This window comes from Phocoena phocoena, chromosome 13 (genome assembly GCF_963924675.1).
Source record: "Phocoena phocoena chromosome 13, mPhoPho1.1, whole genome shotgun sequence".
Classification (NCBI taxonomy): Eukaryota; Metazoa; Chordata; class Mammalia; order Artiodactyla; family Phocoenidae; genus Phocoena; species Phocoena phocoena.
In genome coordinates, this window is record NC_089231.1 from 64,177,727 (window position 1) to 64,192,581 (window position 14,855).

General features: G+C 62.0%; 1 protein-coding gene across 1 annotated transcript; it reads right to left on the bottom strand.

Moving 5' to 3' along the window:
• Positions 1-1,122: 1,122 nt before the first annotated feature.
• LZTR1 (leucine zipper like post translational regulator 1) lies at positions 1,123-14,387 on the bottom strand. The gene is made up of 21 exons (XM_065889371.1): positions 14,188-14,387; positions 13,698-13,760; positions 10,300-10,356; positions 8,876-8,955; positions 8,395-8,503; positions 7,812-7,895; positions 6,962-7,019; positions 6,416-6,555; positions 5,757-5,958; positions 5,207-5,362; positions 4,715-4,825; positions 4,354-4,446; positions 4,171-4,266; positions 3,934-4,099; positions 3,593-3,762; positions 3,339-3,495; positions 2,566-2,692; positions 2,329-2,478; positions 1,656-1,761; positions 1,495-1,575; positions 1,123-1,239 (listed from the first exon to the last, which is right to left on the bottom strand). Exons 1-21 carry the CDS (start codon positions 14,385-14,387, stop codon positions 1,123-1,125), a joined length of 2,523 nt encoding a protein of 840 aa, XP_065745443.1.
• Between the last annotated feature and the right edge of the window lie 468 nt (positions 14,388-14,855).

Genomic DNA, 14,855 nt, shown 5'->3' on the forward strand with positions numbered 1-14,855 from the left:
TGGCTTCCTGGCAACCAAGGCAGAAGGGTTCTTGTTCCCAGAAGAGGGGCAGAATGGTGCCTTCCCCACTGGGGTGGACTTGGCACCTTCTGTCGGGACAGGGAAGGACTCAGTGGCCTGTCCTCAGTTTCTCGGAGCCTACAGGGCAGCCCAGGAGCCAGGAGAGCCAGCTCCCGGCCCCCAGGGCTCCCCTCAGGTGGGGAGAGGCCAGAGGCTGGCCTGCATTCCTCCCACCAGCCCTCCCACTACGTGACTGGGGCACCCTGGGTGGGGGTGGAGAGCTGCTGGTATGAACAGAACCAGGCAAGACTGGCTTATCCTGAGCCATCGGGCCACATGGCCCAGCTTCAGCTCCAGGAGGACGGAGGGCTGGAGCCACCAGTGGGGACTGCACAGTGAGGTTTGGTGCAGGTGGGACTGCTGTGGCTTTAATGGAGGCAAGCCTATGACAATAAATACTTAGAGACAGATGCAGGCCTGGAGCATCTCTGACTTCTCTCTGGAGCAGCCCAGGGCCCCCACGCACACACAGGTGGGTGGGATCCCACAGCCCCTCTGGATGTCTGGCCCAGTCCGCAGTAGCTGACCCTGCAGGCTGGGAGCTGACCTTAGGGCCCTTCACACCTCAAAATTCACCTGGAGTTGGACTCCATCTACCCAAGTTCTGGGTAGCAGGAGGAAACCCTTACACCAACCTTGATGAGGGTCTGGGGGTGCTGTGCGGCCCCCACGTTGAGGGGTCTTGGCAACATGACCCAGTGGCTGGATGCACAAGCCATGCTGGGTCCCTGCTGTGTAGGGGGCCCAAAGCCAGCTCCCTGGTGGGCTCATCTCCCTCACTGGGCCCTGGCCAGGCCCCTGCCTCCTCCTGCAGTGTCCTCACCACTAAGCCCTGGCTTCCCACCCACACCTCCACCCTGGGAGAGGGTGCCGGCCAGGATCCCGCTTCACCGTCTGCTTCCTGTGGGACCTGTGTCCTCAGCAGTGAGATGGGGCATTTGGAGTCCCCCACTCAGCTCCCTTCGGAGGCCCTGGGCACACGACCCCTCAGCCGCAGGCCCGAACGTGGCCAGCACAGTCTTTGCAGTGGGCGAGGCAGGGTGGGCAGCACCACGTGGGCCCTCATATGTCGGCACCCAGCTCTGCGCACTGCTTGTCTGAGATGTGGGAGGCCAGGGAGTCGATGATGTCCAGCAGTAGCTGCTGGCTCAGCGAGCGCAGCGTGGGCAGCTTGGAGACCTGCGGAGGCAACCAAAGGCCAGAAGGATGGAGCCGTGTTCTTGCCAGGGCCAGGTGGCCGAGGAGTCTTCTGGGGACTTGACCAACGAGTACGGGGTGAGGATCAGCCAGTGGGTGGACAGCTCTGCCCGGTTATCCCCAGAACCCACTGGTGCACAAGGCGGCCAGGGCCCCTCCCACCTGGCCCAGGCCACCGCCAAGGGGAGTATGTCCTGCAGACGGGGCAGGCAGCGCACTGGGTGGGAGGACCCTGACCTTGGTGAACTGGTGCACGATGATGTGGAGGCAGTGCCGCTTCATGTCCAGCGCCTGCGTCTTGTCTGCTGCCTCCAGAATCTGGAACGGCAGGTTCCCTGAGGCACTGCCCCTGCCCCGTACACCGCGCAGGCACAGAGGCCCAGGGCCAGGGCAGCTACCTGCAGCACGTTCTGCACCGTCACATTCATCTCCAGGTTCTGCTTGCAGTACGCCTGCAGCCGGTTGTTGTAAAAGCCGTAGTAGTAGGGCGCCGCGAACAGGTAGCTGAGGGCTGGTTAAGGAGCTGTGGGCCAAGAAAGCCTTCCTCCCACCCAGCTGCCCTCTTCCCGCTGGGGAGCCACCAGGGACGGAGAAGCCCTGAACCAGGGCTGCTGCCTCTTGCTCAGGTCAAGGGGGGCCCACCCACCACAACAGCCAGGCTCCCATCCAGGCAGAGCCTCTACATGGGCTTTGAACCACTCAGGTGTCCAAAGTTCCATTCAGGATCCAAAGAAAACCACAGGTTCCTCTCCCCAGGAAAGTACCCACATGCCCATCTGCTGAAACATCCACGGCCTCACAGAGCCCTGAAGGGCATCCTGGCCTCCCATGTTCAGACCCCCACAGACATGACCTGGCCAGGAATCACCCCACACGGAGCCATGACCCCTTCCTCTGAACCCACCCGTCTCTCCTGACTGCAAACCTCTCTGAGCCAGCCAACCGACTGTTCCAGAGAACCCGGAAGGGACTGGACACTAAGAAGTCCTCAGGAAATCGCTTGGCCAGGCCAAGCCAGCAGGGCCCAAAGCTGTCCTGGGAATGACCCGGGAGCCCCAGAGGTGAGGATGCAGCGAGTCCTCGGGCGGCATGTTGACCTCGCCGTAGTAGATGTAGCGCAGCATGGACTCGAAGGCCTGCCTGCTGGGCACCATCTCCCCAATGGAGATGTTCACCTGGCCGTCCTCGGGCATGAAGGACCGGAACATGGCCTCAAAGTAGCTGCAAACGGTGGGCCGGCCCTTAGCAAGTCAGCCAGTGGCCCAGCTGCCCACCCACCCATCCGCCCACGAGACACACCCCACCCACCTGGAGCGGGCTGCCAGAATGGCCTTGTGGGCTGGCCGCGGGTGCCCATCCAGCAGCAGCGTGATGTCACAGAACTCTGCGCCCGCCCCCTCCAGGTATGCCTTCATGTCCTGGATCAGAGACGTGCCTGGGGGTGTAGAGGGGGCCTGAGCCAGAGGGCAGCTTCTGACTCAGGATGCAGGACCCCAGGGCACTGCCTCCTGTGCATCTGCCCGTGTTGCCCCCCTGAACGAAACTCCCAGATCAGAGGCCTTACTCTGGCCCTTGAGGCTCTGTCCCCCCAGAGTCTGACCTTCTCCCGGACTCGGCCCCCTGCGCTCTCTCCTGCCCCAGTGCTGGCGCCCCCTCAGCTGTGTCACCTGGAGCCCATGGCCGAGGCAGCACAGGCCCCAGGGCCAGAGGGTGAAAGAGTCTGTGAGGTCCCTTCCTGGCTGGGTAGGGATGGGACAGGGAGGCACCAAGCGTCTGAGGACTGTGCCCACCCCTCACCAGGCCCAGATGTGGGCCCACCTAGAAGAGAAGCTGGGCAACTAATTGTGGGACCCTCAGCTCGTTGCTCGCTGCAGACCCTCATGCCTGGCGTCCCAGTCAGGGCAGCACTCGCTGGACAGGGCCCATGTTCCCCCAGGAATAGTCCTGGGAGATGCCACCCTGGCACCCAGCCCGCTGAGCAGGTCTCTGCCTTGCCCGAGCCTGAGCCACCTGCGGTAGGACCCTGTGCCCAAGGTGGCTGTGCCCTGTCCACCACTCTCGGGGACCAGGTGGGTCCCTACCGATGTCCACGGGCTGGTCCGAGGGGGCGCGGGGAGGCGGCTGCTGCTTCCGCCGCACAATCTCCACGATCAGAGGAGATGAGAGGCGCTCGAACTCCTTCATCATGATCACCTGGTTGAAGTGGGACTCCTTCACCACGAAGTTCAGGCAGTGCTCCTGGACAGACAGGCCGCAGGCCACTGGGTCAGGCCTCACCGGGCCTACCACAGCAGGTGGGGAGGGGGCACAGGCTGCCACGGCCCCCACCCCGCACCTTGAGCTGGCCCAGTTGCAGCCGGGCAGCGCTCTCACACACGACCAGCACGTTCTGCAGGTCCACGGAGGCCTCGATGTACTGACGACACAACTGCTCTAGGCGGCACAGCTGGAAGCCCAGTGCCAACTTGTACACGTCCATGATGAGCAGCACGTCCTCCACGTGGCCTGCGCCCAAGAACCCCTGAGCCTCTGGGGGGGGTTTGGGGGGGTGCCCGGGCTCCCTCCGCAACGAGGTGGCTCAGCCACAGGTGGGGTGAAGCCTCGGAGACCCCGGCCACCCCCTGCCAGGGTGGCCACACCCCATCCCGTTCCCTCCCGCCCACGGCGCAGGCCGACCTTTCCGCGGGTACTTGATCTTGTCTGTGTAGAGGAACTGCATGAGCACCTCGAAGGGCCGTGCCTCGGCCTCGCGGATAGCCACACGCAGCAGGGGTGGCCGGGCCCCACCCGCGGCCCCAGCGGGGCCCTCCCTGAGTGCCGGGGCCGCCTCCTCCTCCAGCTTCTGTGGGCAGAGGAAGGGGCGCTCAAGAACACCCCACGGAAGCCTCTGCCCAGGCGGCGGGCGGCCCTCACCTGGGTCAGCCGCTCCCGCGCCTGCACGATCTTCCTGCGGAGCCAGCGGCTGCGTGCCGTGACGATGGCCACGTGGCCCTGCACGCATTCTTCCTTCTGCCGGAAGAGGGACACCTTGGTGGAGGGCGGGGGACCCTCACCCTGGGGGCGGGGGCCGCCAGCGGGCACAGAAGGGCAACCCACCTCACCCAGCACGAACTCCACGTCGCAGAACTGACGGCTCTCCCACAGCCGCCCATAGTCCTCGTGCAGCGTGCACTTGGGGTAACAGGAGAACTGCAGGCAGAGACCACGCTGCTGGACAGGTCCGCCCAGCCAGCCCCCCACAGGCTCTGCGGGGGGCCACTCGGCCCCCCCCCCCGGCCCCTCCCGCACTCAGGTTCCAGAGTACCCGGGCCCAACCGCCCGACCCCTCAGAGGGGTTGCCGGCCCACCAGGTGCAGCCTCGGCTCTAGCGCCAGACAAGCCCCGCCCCCGCAAAGCCCCGCCCCCAGGGGCTCGGTTTCCAGTTTCCGCCTCAGGCCGGCAGCGTGGGCTGCCCCACCTGGAACCTGTACATCTCCCCGCTGCGGATATTGTTGTCCACGGTGCCCCCGAAGATGTACATGGCGTCGGAGATCACGGCAGCCGCGTGGAAGAGCCTTCCGCTGGGCAGCTGGAGGGGAAAGGACAGGGCGGGGTCTCCAGCAGCAGGGCTGGCTGAGGCCTGGCCGCGGCCAGGCTCTAAGCAAGGAGGGCACCGGTGGCCTGGAAGGAGGGGCCACAGGGCAGGACCCCCAACCCCCCCACCCCGCACAACCATGCGGGGGGGCGGGGGGAGGCGGGGCCTGTGTGGGCCCACAGACAGGACAGGCCCTGTGGCCCCGCCAGGTGGCAGAGGGTGCTGGGTGTCATGTGCTGCACCCATGTGGCCCGTCCACCAGGGCATGGGCTCCCGGCCTCGCCTCACGTGCTGTGTAAGCCCTGAGCCTTGGCCTCTTCAGCACAGGACCAGCTTCAGGGCGTGAGGGGTAGGCATGAGGGTGCCGGCCCTCACCTCTGAGGCTGGCAGGGTGGGCTGCCTGGTGGTGCTACTGCCAAAGTCCAGGCCGAACACATCCCGGGACTTCTTGCAGCTGCCCCGCTCCTCGGAGCCCAGGGCAGGTGCCTCCTCGGAAGCAGATGCTCGCTCGGGCATTTCGGCTCCACTGACCTGGGGGAGACAGGCAGGTGCACGGCCCCTCAGCAAGGGCCGGACAGGTGGCCAGAGACCACTGCTGTCCCCGCCTGGGGTGGGGATGGGTGCTGTGGGGACAGTGTGGGGGGAAAGTGACAGGATGAGGGTGCTCCCAGCACAGCCAAGATGGGAGCCTGGCTGCGGTCAAGGCATGCATCCCGGGAGAACATCCCCAGCACAGCGCCAATGCTGGGCCATGAAGTGTTAGCCCATAGGTGGTAAGATGGAGAACAGGCCAGAGGGGCCCAGGCCGGGGTCGGGCCAGGGCAATGTCCAGGACTGAGGGCCCCAGGTGTCCCAGCCTTGCTCCTGCTGGCTGTCTGGAGCCCCTGGCCCTGGGCCCGCCCACCTGTGGACCAGCAGCACTCACCTCACTGTCCGAGCTGGGCTGAATGACCTCCCAGGTCTGGAAGTCCACGTCGTAGCAGTGCAGCTCGTTGGGGAGTGTGTTGTCAGCTGCGCCCCCAAACACGTAAAGGTGGCGGTCAAAGGCCACCATGGTGTGCCCGTAGCGCCGCTGCGGGGGCGGCGGAGAGCCCCGGAGCAGGTGCTCGGTGGGGATGCGTGTCCACCTGTGATGTGTGTTCACGCTGCATGTGAACCAGCGATGGGGTGGGGGTTCGTGCTCCCCTGCAGCCTCCACCCGGGCTCTGAGCCCCCCACCCCATTTCATCCTGGCACCAGCACTGCCTGGCTCCTCGCAGCCCATCATGGGGTCCTGTCTCACCCTCGTCCCCCAACATAGAGCAGGCAGCAGGGGCAGGGCAGGAGGGTGGCACCTGCCCGGCGAGGCAGCTGCTGGAAGGGGTAGCTGGCTGTCTTCACACTGGGACAAGGAGGGAGGCCACCTAGGCCCCAGGATGCTGGGCTGCAGCCACCCCCCAACGGGCCTGCGGGGTCTCAGGTCCAGGCTGCGTAAGGGCCCTCACGGCCCCGCTCCCAAGGTGCTGGCTGTGTGTGGAGCCCACACAGGCAGCCCTGGGCACTGGTGTGGTGTGCTAACGGGGGCCCCACCAGCAGGGCACTCACGTCTTGTTCTTGAACTCGAACTGGAAGAGATTGTTGGTTATCTTGGCCCCGCTCTGGCCTGAGAAGACAAACATCCTGTCCCTGCAGACGGCCGCTGGGAAGTTGCAGCAGGAGGGCGGGATCTCGCCGCTCTGGGCCACCTGCGTGGTTGGGGAAGCCATGAGCCCTTCTCCTGGTGCGGGGCCGACCCGCTGAGCTAGGGCTACATTCACTCCTGAACCTTCCGTGAGTGAGGGGTCATGGGTCCATTTCTGTGGAACAGCTTAAAGCCCCCATATGAATGGGCCCAGTTTTGAACAGTTGGGGCTGAAGTCTTCACTACAGGTGAGACAGGGCAGTGGTTAGACACACTGCCCAGGACCCCGACAGTAGCCGCCCCCACTGTGTTCAGAGAAGGGTGGATCAGCCCCAAACTGCACCAGTCACAGGCTCGGAGCCCGTAGTCATTGGGTAACCACTGCGGGGACTGTGAGAGGGCTGGGCCGGATGTCAGGAGGGCCTGGCGAGGCCAGGAACAAAGCGGCCTCCCTGGCCCCAGCCCCTCACCTCCTCCCAGCACGTTAGATCCCGGTCCTGGAGGCCGATGGTCCACATGTCGTTCAACCTGCATTAGGACAGAGGGGTCGGGACCCCACAGCTGGGCTGGCGGTCAGCGTGGGCCTGGGCCCAGCCAGGAGGGAAGGCTCCAGGAGGACAACGCACCAAGGGGGCTTCTGACCAGGGGACTATGGAGCGGCCTCGGGGTAGGGGCTTCGGCTGCACTGAATCCCTGCTGGGCCGGGCCCCCTGGAGCCAGGAGAGGCCCTCACAGAAGCCACCACTAACCCTGCAGCACTTGGGGCTTCGGTAACGCTGAATTCCTGGGGAATGATCGTGTGCTGTTTTTGTAATCAGAAAAATACAGCAAAGCCAATGTTCTACAACAAGGAGGAAAGGGCCCATGACACAGGCAGGCACCTCTGCTGCCCTCCATGGGGCGGCGGGCCGGGTCTGAGCCCTGCCGCTGCCACCCTCCTGCTCACTCAGGTCACTGCTCACCGTGGGACCGAGTATCCTCACCCCAGCCATTCGAGGGGCCACCACCCGACCCCTGGCTCTGATGACACCCAGCTATGGCCTCGGGGCTGTGGAGCCAGCACATCCTCGACCAGCTGCACAGACATGGGTGGGCTCGCCACCCCCTCAGTCGCCCCAGGGGGCTTCAGGGATGCCATAACTTCTGTCCCCTGTGAGGGTTGGGCAGGGGCTCCACTCAGTGGCCCTTGTCCTGCCCATCTTCCTGTTCTCCCAGCCCTGTCTACACACCCACCCTCCTGAGAACCCCCAGCTCGAATCCCCCCTCCCCAGCGCAGGAAGGCTGCTCTGTACCTTGGTGCACTTCCGGGCTGCCACCTACCTGGCGTTGCCGTCATAGCCGGCAAAGATCCACAGCTTGTCACTGTACACTGTGGCGCCATGGGCTGACCTAGCGACTGGCAACCTGGGGCAGGAGGAGGGGGTGAGCAGGGAAGCCACCCCATGCAGATCTGAGCCTCATGGCCCCATGAGGCCAGGGCCACAGCCTACGAGTGCCGCCGCTGCTGGGCCCTGGGGCTGCTGTGCCCACACCTGGTGACCGGAGCTCTGGGGACTCCAGCTGGGCCACTGGGAATAAGGGACCGTGGCAGAGGCTGAACTCATGAGGCTGGGGCAGCTGGACAAGGATTCACATGTTCAAGGGCACAGAGCCCCTTCCCAGCTCCCACCCAATATCAAAGGGGTGTGTGCAAAACAGGGCCAGAGAAGTGCTATCCACAGTACACTTATCCCTTCTACCCTCTGGAAGGAGGGTATCTAAGAGCCGGGGGAGGCGCAAACAGGAGCGACTGGCAGTTAATGCCCATCATCTGTAATTCTACAGAGCTGATCCAGGCCTGCTGCCCCCCGAGACCCAGCACGGCAGCCTGCACAACCCCAAAGGTCTCAGCAAAGTCTCTCACCGTCCTTCAATTTTCCACTCCGTCCACTGGCCAGTTGCAAACTTGTACTCAAACAGGTCATTTTTATTCTTCAAGTTGGAATTGGAATAAATGTCCCCAGTGTAGCCCCCTGTAAAGGGAGTGAGAGGCCATCACATCCAAAGGCAGCAACTCAGTCATCAAACCCAGGGGGTTGGGGCAGGATCTAGCCTCAGTTAAAATGTACTCTGGGACCCCTCTGACCCTTGGGGGCACCTCCTGCCTGCCTGCCCCTGCTCGAGGCTCTGGTGACAGAGGAGCAGAATCCCGTGTCCTGCCCCTGGTTGGGGGACACCAGCCTGGCCACAGAGGCAGACGGTTCCACCCCCAGGAGATCAGGACGGTCAGGGAAAGGGGCCCATGAGAGGGCCTCAACCCAGCCCAGGAACTCAGAGGACAGTACACAGAGAGGCTGGCCAAGCACAGCACATGGTCGAGGCTTGATGGGAGGAGGGCCGCTCACCAAAGACGAACATGCTGCTGCCATAGACGACGGCCGAGTGGTGGTAGCGGGGAGCAGGAGGGGTCCCAGTGGTGAAGGCCCTGGTGGGAAAGAAGGGGCAGTGGGTGTCGGCAGGGGGCAGCCCCCCTCACCCCCAAACTTCTTTTTGCTTTTGTATTTTGAGGGTAATACCTGTCTCGTTATAGAAACCTTAAAATATTGCCAATAAAGAAAACCCCAAAAAACAGCACTGAAACATATGTATAATTCCTTTGCCAGAAACCACCATCCACACCTTGAGCGTGCCTCCCCACCACCTTTCCCAGGCATATTTATGCGTCTGAGTAATTGTTTTAAATGGATCATGTGGTAGATGTCCTTGCTACTCTGGAACCATCCACACCTGCATCCCCACAACTGCACCATATCCGGCAGCATGGGTGGTCCACACATCTTATTTATTGAATTAAAAACCGGTTTATACTGCTTTCCTGGGGCTGCTCCTTTTCAGAGTGTTATACTTAAGCAATTTTTAACAAAGAATTATAAAGTCTTGAGAGTGATTTTTAAATTAATCTGTAACTCTTGGACACATTTTACAATCAAGTGTGAGAGAAACAACACACAAACTTCCAAAGCAATCCAGCACCACCCGGGTGTCTGGGCAAGGGGTGATGCCACCTGTTGGGCCACATTCAGCAACTGTGAGTACTGGGCATGGACATCCTCCTCTGTCAAAGCGGGGCAGTGAGACACCCCAACCCAGAGAGCAGCGCCCAGAGCTGCCGCAGAGCCTGGTGCCGAGGGGCTCCTGCACAAGGAGCTGGCACAGCTCAGGAGGAAGCCCAGCACCTCCTAATCCTGGGATCTTTTTCTCTCCTCAGCTGTGAGCTGCTCCCAGTGGGGGCTGGACTGGAGCAGATGGGCACAAATGTGCAGTGCTCAGAGATGACAGGTGTCATGCCCAAGGCCACACAGCTGGGAAGGGAAGCCAGGACCTACAGGCTGCCCACTGCCTGTGTGGGGTCTCCTGCCAGAGGATGGGCCCCACAGGGCAGGGAGGGCAGGGGAGCCACTGCTGCCAGCCTCTGGGCGGCACCCTGCAGCAGCAGAGACCATCCTGGAACGCCCCATCAGCTCATGGTCCCCCTGTCGGCTCCAGGAGACAGGCCTGGTGACTGAAGAGCTCTCCTGAGGCAGAATCGAAGGACCCACAGCTGGATCAAATAGATCCCCTTAAATAACAGGATCCAGAAAAACCAATCTCAGCTACAGACCAGAAAAGAAAGCCAGGAAATAGAGGGGATCACTAAGAGCAGTCCTGGGCGCTGTCATCTCCTCCTCGAAGCTTCTCTAGCTCTCCATGAGCAGGACCTGGCTGGCAGTCAGGCCCCAGTGGTGCTCCGTGTCTAGAGAAAAACAGGGCTGGAACTGGGGGCACCCACCTGCACCAGGAGCAGTCCTTCACGTCGAAACGAAGGAGGTCGTTGAGCATCGTCTTCCTGAAAGACAGCCAGGGACCCGGGAGATGGACACTGTGCCCGGGGGTGGGGGCAGCTGTTTGGGGGACTCAGCCAGGGCCAGGCAACCAGCTGATGCCAGAGGGACCAGAGAGGTGACCCCAAAGGAAGCTCCCCAGCTGGTGCAGAACCAGCCTGCCTGGGGTCAGGACTCAAGCATGATCCCAGGCTCCTCACGCCTCACCCCCTGTTCCAGAATCCCCACCCACACGCCCACTTGTGGGCTGCAGCACCCTTTCTCCGAGGCTGCGCCATACGATGCAGACGCTGGCTCACATGTCAGAGGAGGTCCCTTGCCTTCTCTCTCTTCCTGCCACCTCTTTATTGCAAAGCTAATGTAATAACTACATTAAAGATACAATAAAGCAGGGCTTCCCTGGTGGCACAGTGGGTAAGAATCCTCCTGCCAATGCAGGGGACACGGGTTCAAGCCCTGGTCCGGGAAGATCCCACATGCCGTGAAGCAACTAAGCCCGTGTGCCACAACTACTGAGCCTGCGCTCTAGAGCCTACGAGCCACAACTACTGAGCCCAACTGCCACAACTACTGAAGCCCATGCACCTAAAGCCCGTGCTCTGCAACAAGAGAAGCCACCCAACGAGAAGCCCGTGCACTGCACCGAAGAGTAGCCTCCACTTGCCGCAACTAGAGAGAAGCCCGCGCACAGCAACCAAGACCCAACGCAGCCAAAAATAGAAATAAGTTTAAAAAAAAAGATACAATAAAGCAGAAAGCAAATCCACTGGCCATCCCACCACCTAACAAGACCCGCACGTTGGGGCGTCCCTGGTGGTGCAGTGGTTAAGAATCCGCCTGCCAATGCAGGGGGCACGGGTTTGAGCCCTGGGCCAGGAAGATCCCACATGCCGCGGAGCAACTAAGCCCGTGCACCACAACTACTGAACCTGCGTGCCTAGAGTCCGTGCTCCACAACAAGAGAAGCCACCGCAATGAGAAGCCCGTGCGCCACAACGAAGAGTAGCCCCCGCTAGCCACAATTAGAGAAAATCCACGCACAGCAACGAAGACCCAACGCATCCAAAAATAAATTAATTTTAAAAAAAAAGACCCGCACATTACCACCCAGCCCTTATCAGTAAGAGGGAGAAGGGCGTCCACCCAACAGGAGCCCAGCACCCCAGCCTCCTCATTTAGCCTCCGCCTCCAGGAAACAGCCTGGGAGACCAAAGGGCCTGCCTGAGGCCACGGAGCCAGGGGGCTGGGGCTGGGAAGCACAGGCATGACTGTAGTCCCTCCCCTTTCTCATTTGTACCCCCCACCCCAGCTACATTAGCACCTTTGTAGCCAGTCTGTACAAAGTTGCAACTAGAATGAGACAAATTCCTATCCTGTTTCTTAGTGTCACATTGTACAGAAAATGTTTCTGCTTCTCGCTACACAGTTGTCACTCAAACTCCACCTGCTACAGAACACTCCAGGGGGATGTCCCCACCCGCTGCCCTGCGCTGGACACCAGGCCTTTTCTGGTTCAGGGGATTCTCATTAAGGCTGCAGTAAACATCTGTGGGCAGATGCCTCTTCCTCATTTTATTCCTTCAAGTGACAAACATTTATTGAATTGTCTGGGTGCTGGAATACAGGTCCAGCCCTGGCCGAGGAGACAGACATGAAACATCTGTGTGCCTGGGGGCCAATGGAGCCAGTAAGAGGTGCAGAAGGGGAGGGGGCGCTGCTGGCTGGTCCGGTTAGTCCAAGGGGTGGGGGAATGCCTCACTCACAGGAGATTTAGAGGAGGGGCAGGAAGGGTGGGAAGCAGGGAACAGCCAGCGAAAGGGGCTAACCAGGAGGATGCTTGGTGCAATCAGAACACCGCAAGGCAGAGGTGTCACCCAGTGCAGCACAGACAGAGGCAGGGGAGCCGTGGGTGCAGACGCGGGCAGGGCCTCACAAACTGCCAGGAGGGCTTGCATTTTTACTCAGAGGGAACCATCCCAGGGTTATGACTCAAGAAGGAACACACTAGCTGGCTGCACATGGGGAGAGAGACTGAGGAAGACAGGCTGGAAGCCAGGGGCCACGCCCAAGAGACCCTTCTACCCAGTCTGAAGGTCCCCGTGGGGGCTTGCCCACTCTGTCAGCCCCAGGTCAGCTCCTCCAGGGAATCCTGCAGGACCATGGCTGCAGCACCAATCAGAGGCCAGCCCTGCCTGGGCTACAAGCCAGAGCCTATGGTTGAGAGGCAGGGACAGGACTCAAGGGCAGGATGAGTTGTGTGCCAACACCACACCCTCAGCACAGGGACACCTCTGTCCTCAGCCTCTCACAGCCCTATGCTCACTGACCCTCAGGAGCACCCTGCAAAAGCAGGGCAGAGGCCCACCCCCTTCTACAGAGGAGACCAGGGTGCAGTTGGTGGCTTTAAGCCACCTGCCCCAAACCACAAAGCTGTAACCTGAACTGAGCCCTGTCTGTCCAGGAGCCCAACTTCAGCCCCACATCAAGCAGGCTCCCAACCTTCCAGAGCCCTGGTGGGCATCCCTAGCCTCTCCTGAGCACATGAAGGGGTGGATGAGGGACAGAAGCCCAGTGGATGCCGGGCAGCACAGTTCTACACTCTCCTACTGCTGGGTGGTTGCCCACACTGACCCCTCTGCTCGGGACACTCTTCCTCTTTTGCCTGGCTCACTCCTACTCATCTTTCAGGTCATCAGCCCCCCAGGAAGGCTTCCCTGACCAGACCGGACCAGACCAGACCCTGCCTCCTGGTGCAGAACAAGCCTGCCTGCTGTGCCCGCACCCTGCACTTGATGTGGTCCCGCCCTCGCTAAGACAGCTCTTTCCCTCTGGGGTGGTCCAGCTCCTGGGAAAAACACTCCAGGAGAAGGATGCGGCTGCACAAACCAAGGGTTCACCTCGGCCATTATTTCACCAAAGGAAACCAGCCACTGGGAACTGTTCGTGGGATGGAGATGTGCTGTCAGGAAAAGCTGTTTGCTGGGAATGTACAGCAAAATGTGGGAAAACCCTTACAAAAGTGAAAAATGGGGGAAGGAAATAAATCTGTATCCTCCAAACCTTCTCAACTGCCATGTGAGCATGTGGATGAGGCCCAGAGGGAGGTGCAGGGAAGAAGTGCCTGGCAGGGGTGGCAACCATGGCAAATGTGTTTCTTTCAAGGCTGTGTCCACTCACTCAGAACAAGAGGGACATTTCCGTGTCCTGAGTGTGCTGCAGTGCTGAGGGAGCCTCACTGATTTGGAAGCTGAGGCCCAGTGCTTAGCTAATATCTGGAGAGATGGCAGTGGAGCTGCAGAGACCCAGTCCCCACCACTGTGCTTCTCCCTCCTCAATCCAGACTCACCCGTTGTCTCCACCAAATACATAGATGGCATCTTTATAGGCCACCACTGTGTGCTTGCTGCGCCTGGAAAGAGAGGGGTGGGTGGCGGTCAGGCCAGGACCCTCCTGGGGGCACCCAAGGAATGAGACTTGGCACTGAGGCTGCCACAGAAGTCGGATAACACCTCTCAACTGCCAAGATCGATGGAGACTCCTGAATTCCACCCGTACCCCCAAAGGACTCTGCATGTGGGGACCCCTTACACTCCCACCCCACTACCGAGCACCTGGGGCCCCAGCTCGAGACCCACAAACACAACTTAACTCTAGTACCCTGCCCGGGGCCACCCCGCTCCGGGACTCCCTCGGAACCCCTCCCCTGCCGTGGACAACCCCCCCACCCCGCCATTACCGGGTCCCGCTCCGGGACACGGCGGCCCGGCCTCGCCCCAGCACCCCGCCTGGGACCTCCTCAGACAGCCCCTCCCCAGGACCCCCACGCCCCGCCGTACCGGGCCCCCACGAACTCGTCGCAAGGCGGGAGGCGCCGCCAACGATGCACTGTCTCAAAGGGCCCGAAGTTGAGCGTCAGGTACTCGACACTGTCCGAGCAGCTGTGGTCAAAGTCCACGCTCGGGGCCACCTTGGACCGCGCGCCACCGGCCAGGGCCCCGGTCCCGATCGGGCCGCCCGAGCCACCCGGCCCCGCCATGCCGGGTCCACGCCCGATGGGCCACCGGGTCCGCGGGACGTGCGGCCACCGCCCCGGGCCGCCCCCGAGGGACTACATTTCCCGGCGAGCCCTACACCGACGGCGCCGCACTTCCGGACGGTGGCGCACTCCAGAGCGCCCTCACTTCTGGGCGAGCTTTGGAGTCCTAGTGACTCTGAGGGCCCGACTGTGCAGCGAGCTCCTAGTCTTTCGAGAAGCATTCCCCGCGAAGTGCGGGCACGCTGTACCCCGCTCCAGCGCGCGCGGGTCCCCGGCCGCAGCCCCTCCCGGCCCGCACTTCCCCGGCGCGGCTCCCGGCATGCCCTGTGCGCGTGGCTCGGCCTCGATCGTCCGCCGCGCCTGGGATCCCGGACGGAGGGTTCCGGCCTCGTATTGGCCTCCGCGTGCCGCCCCACCATCCCCTTCCTGCTGTGTCCCCGACCCGGTCCCCGCGTCTCCCCTCGGCGT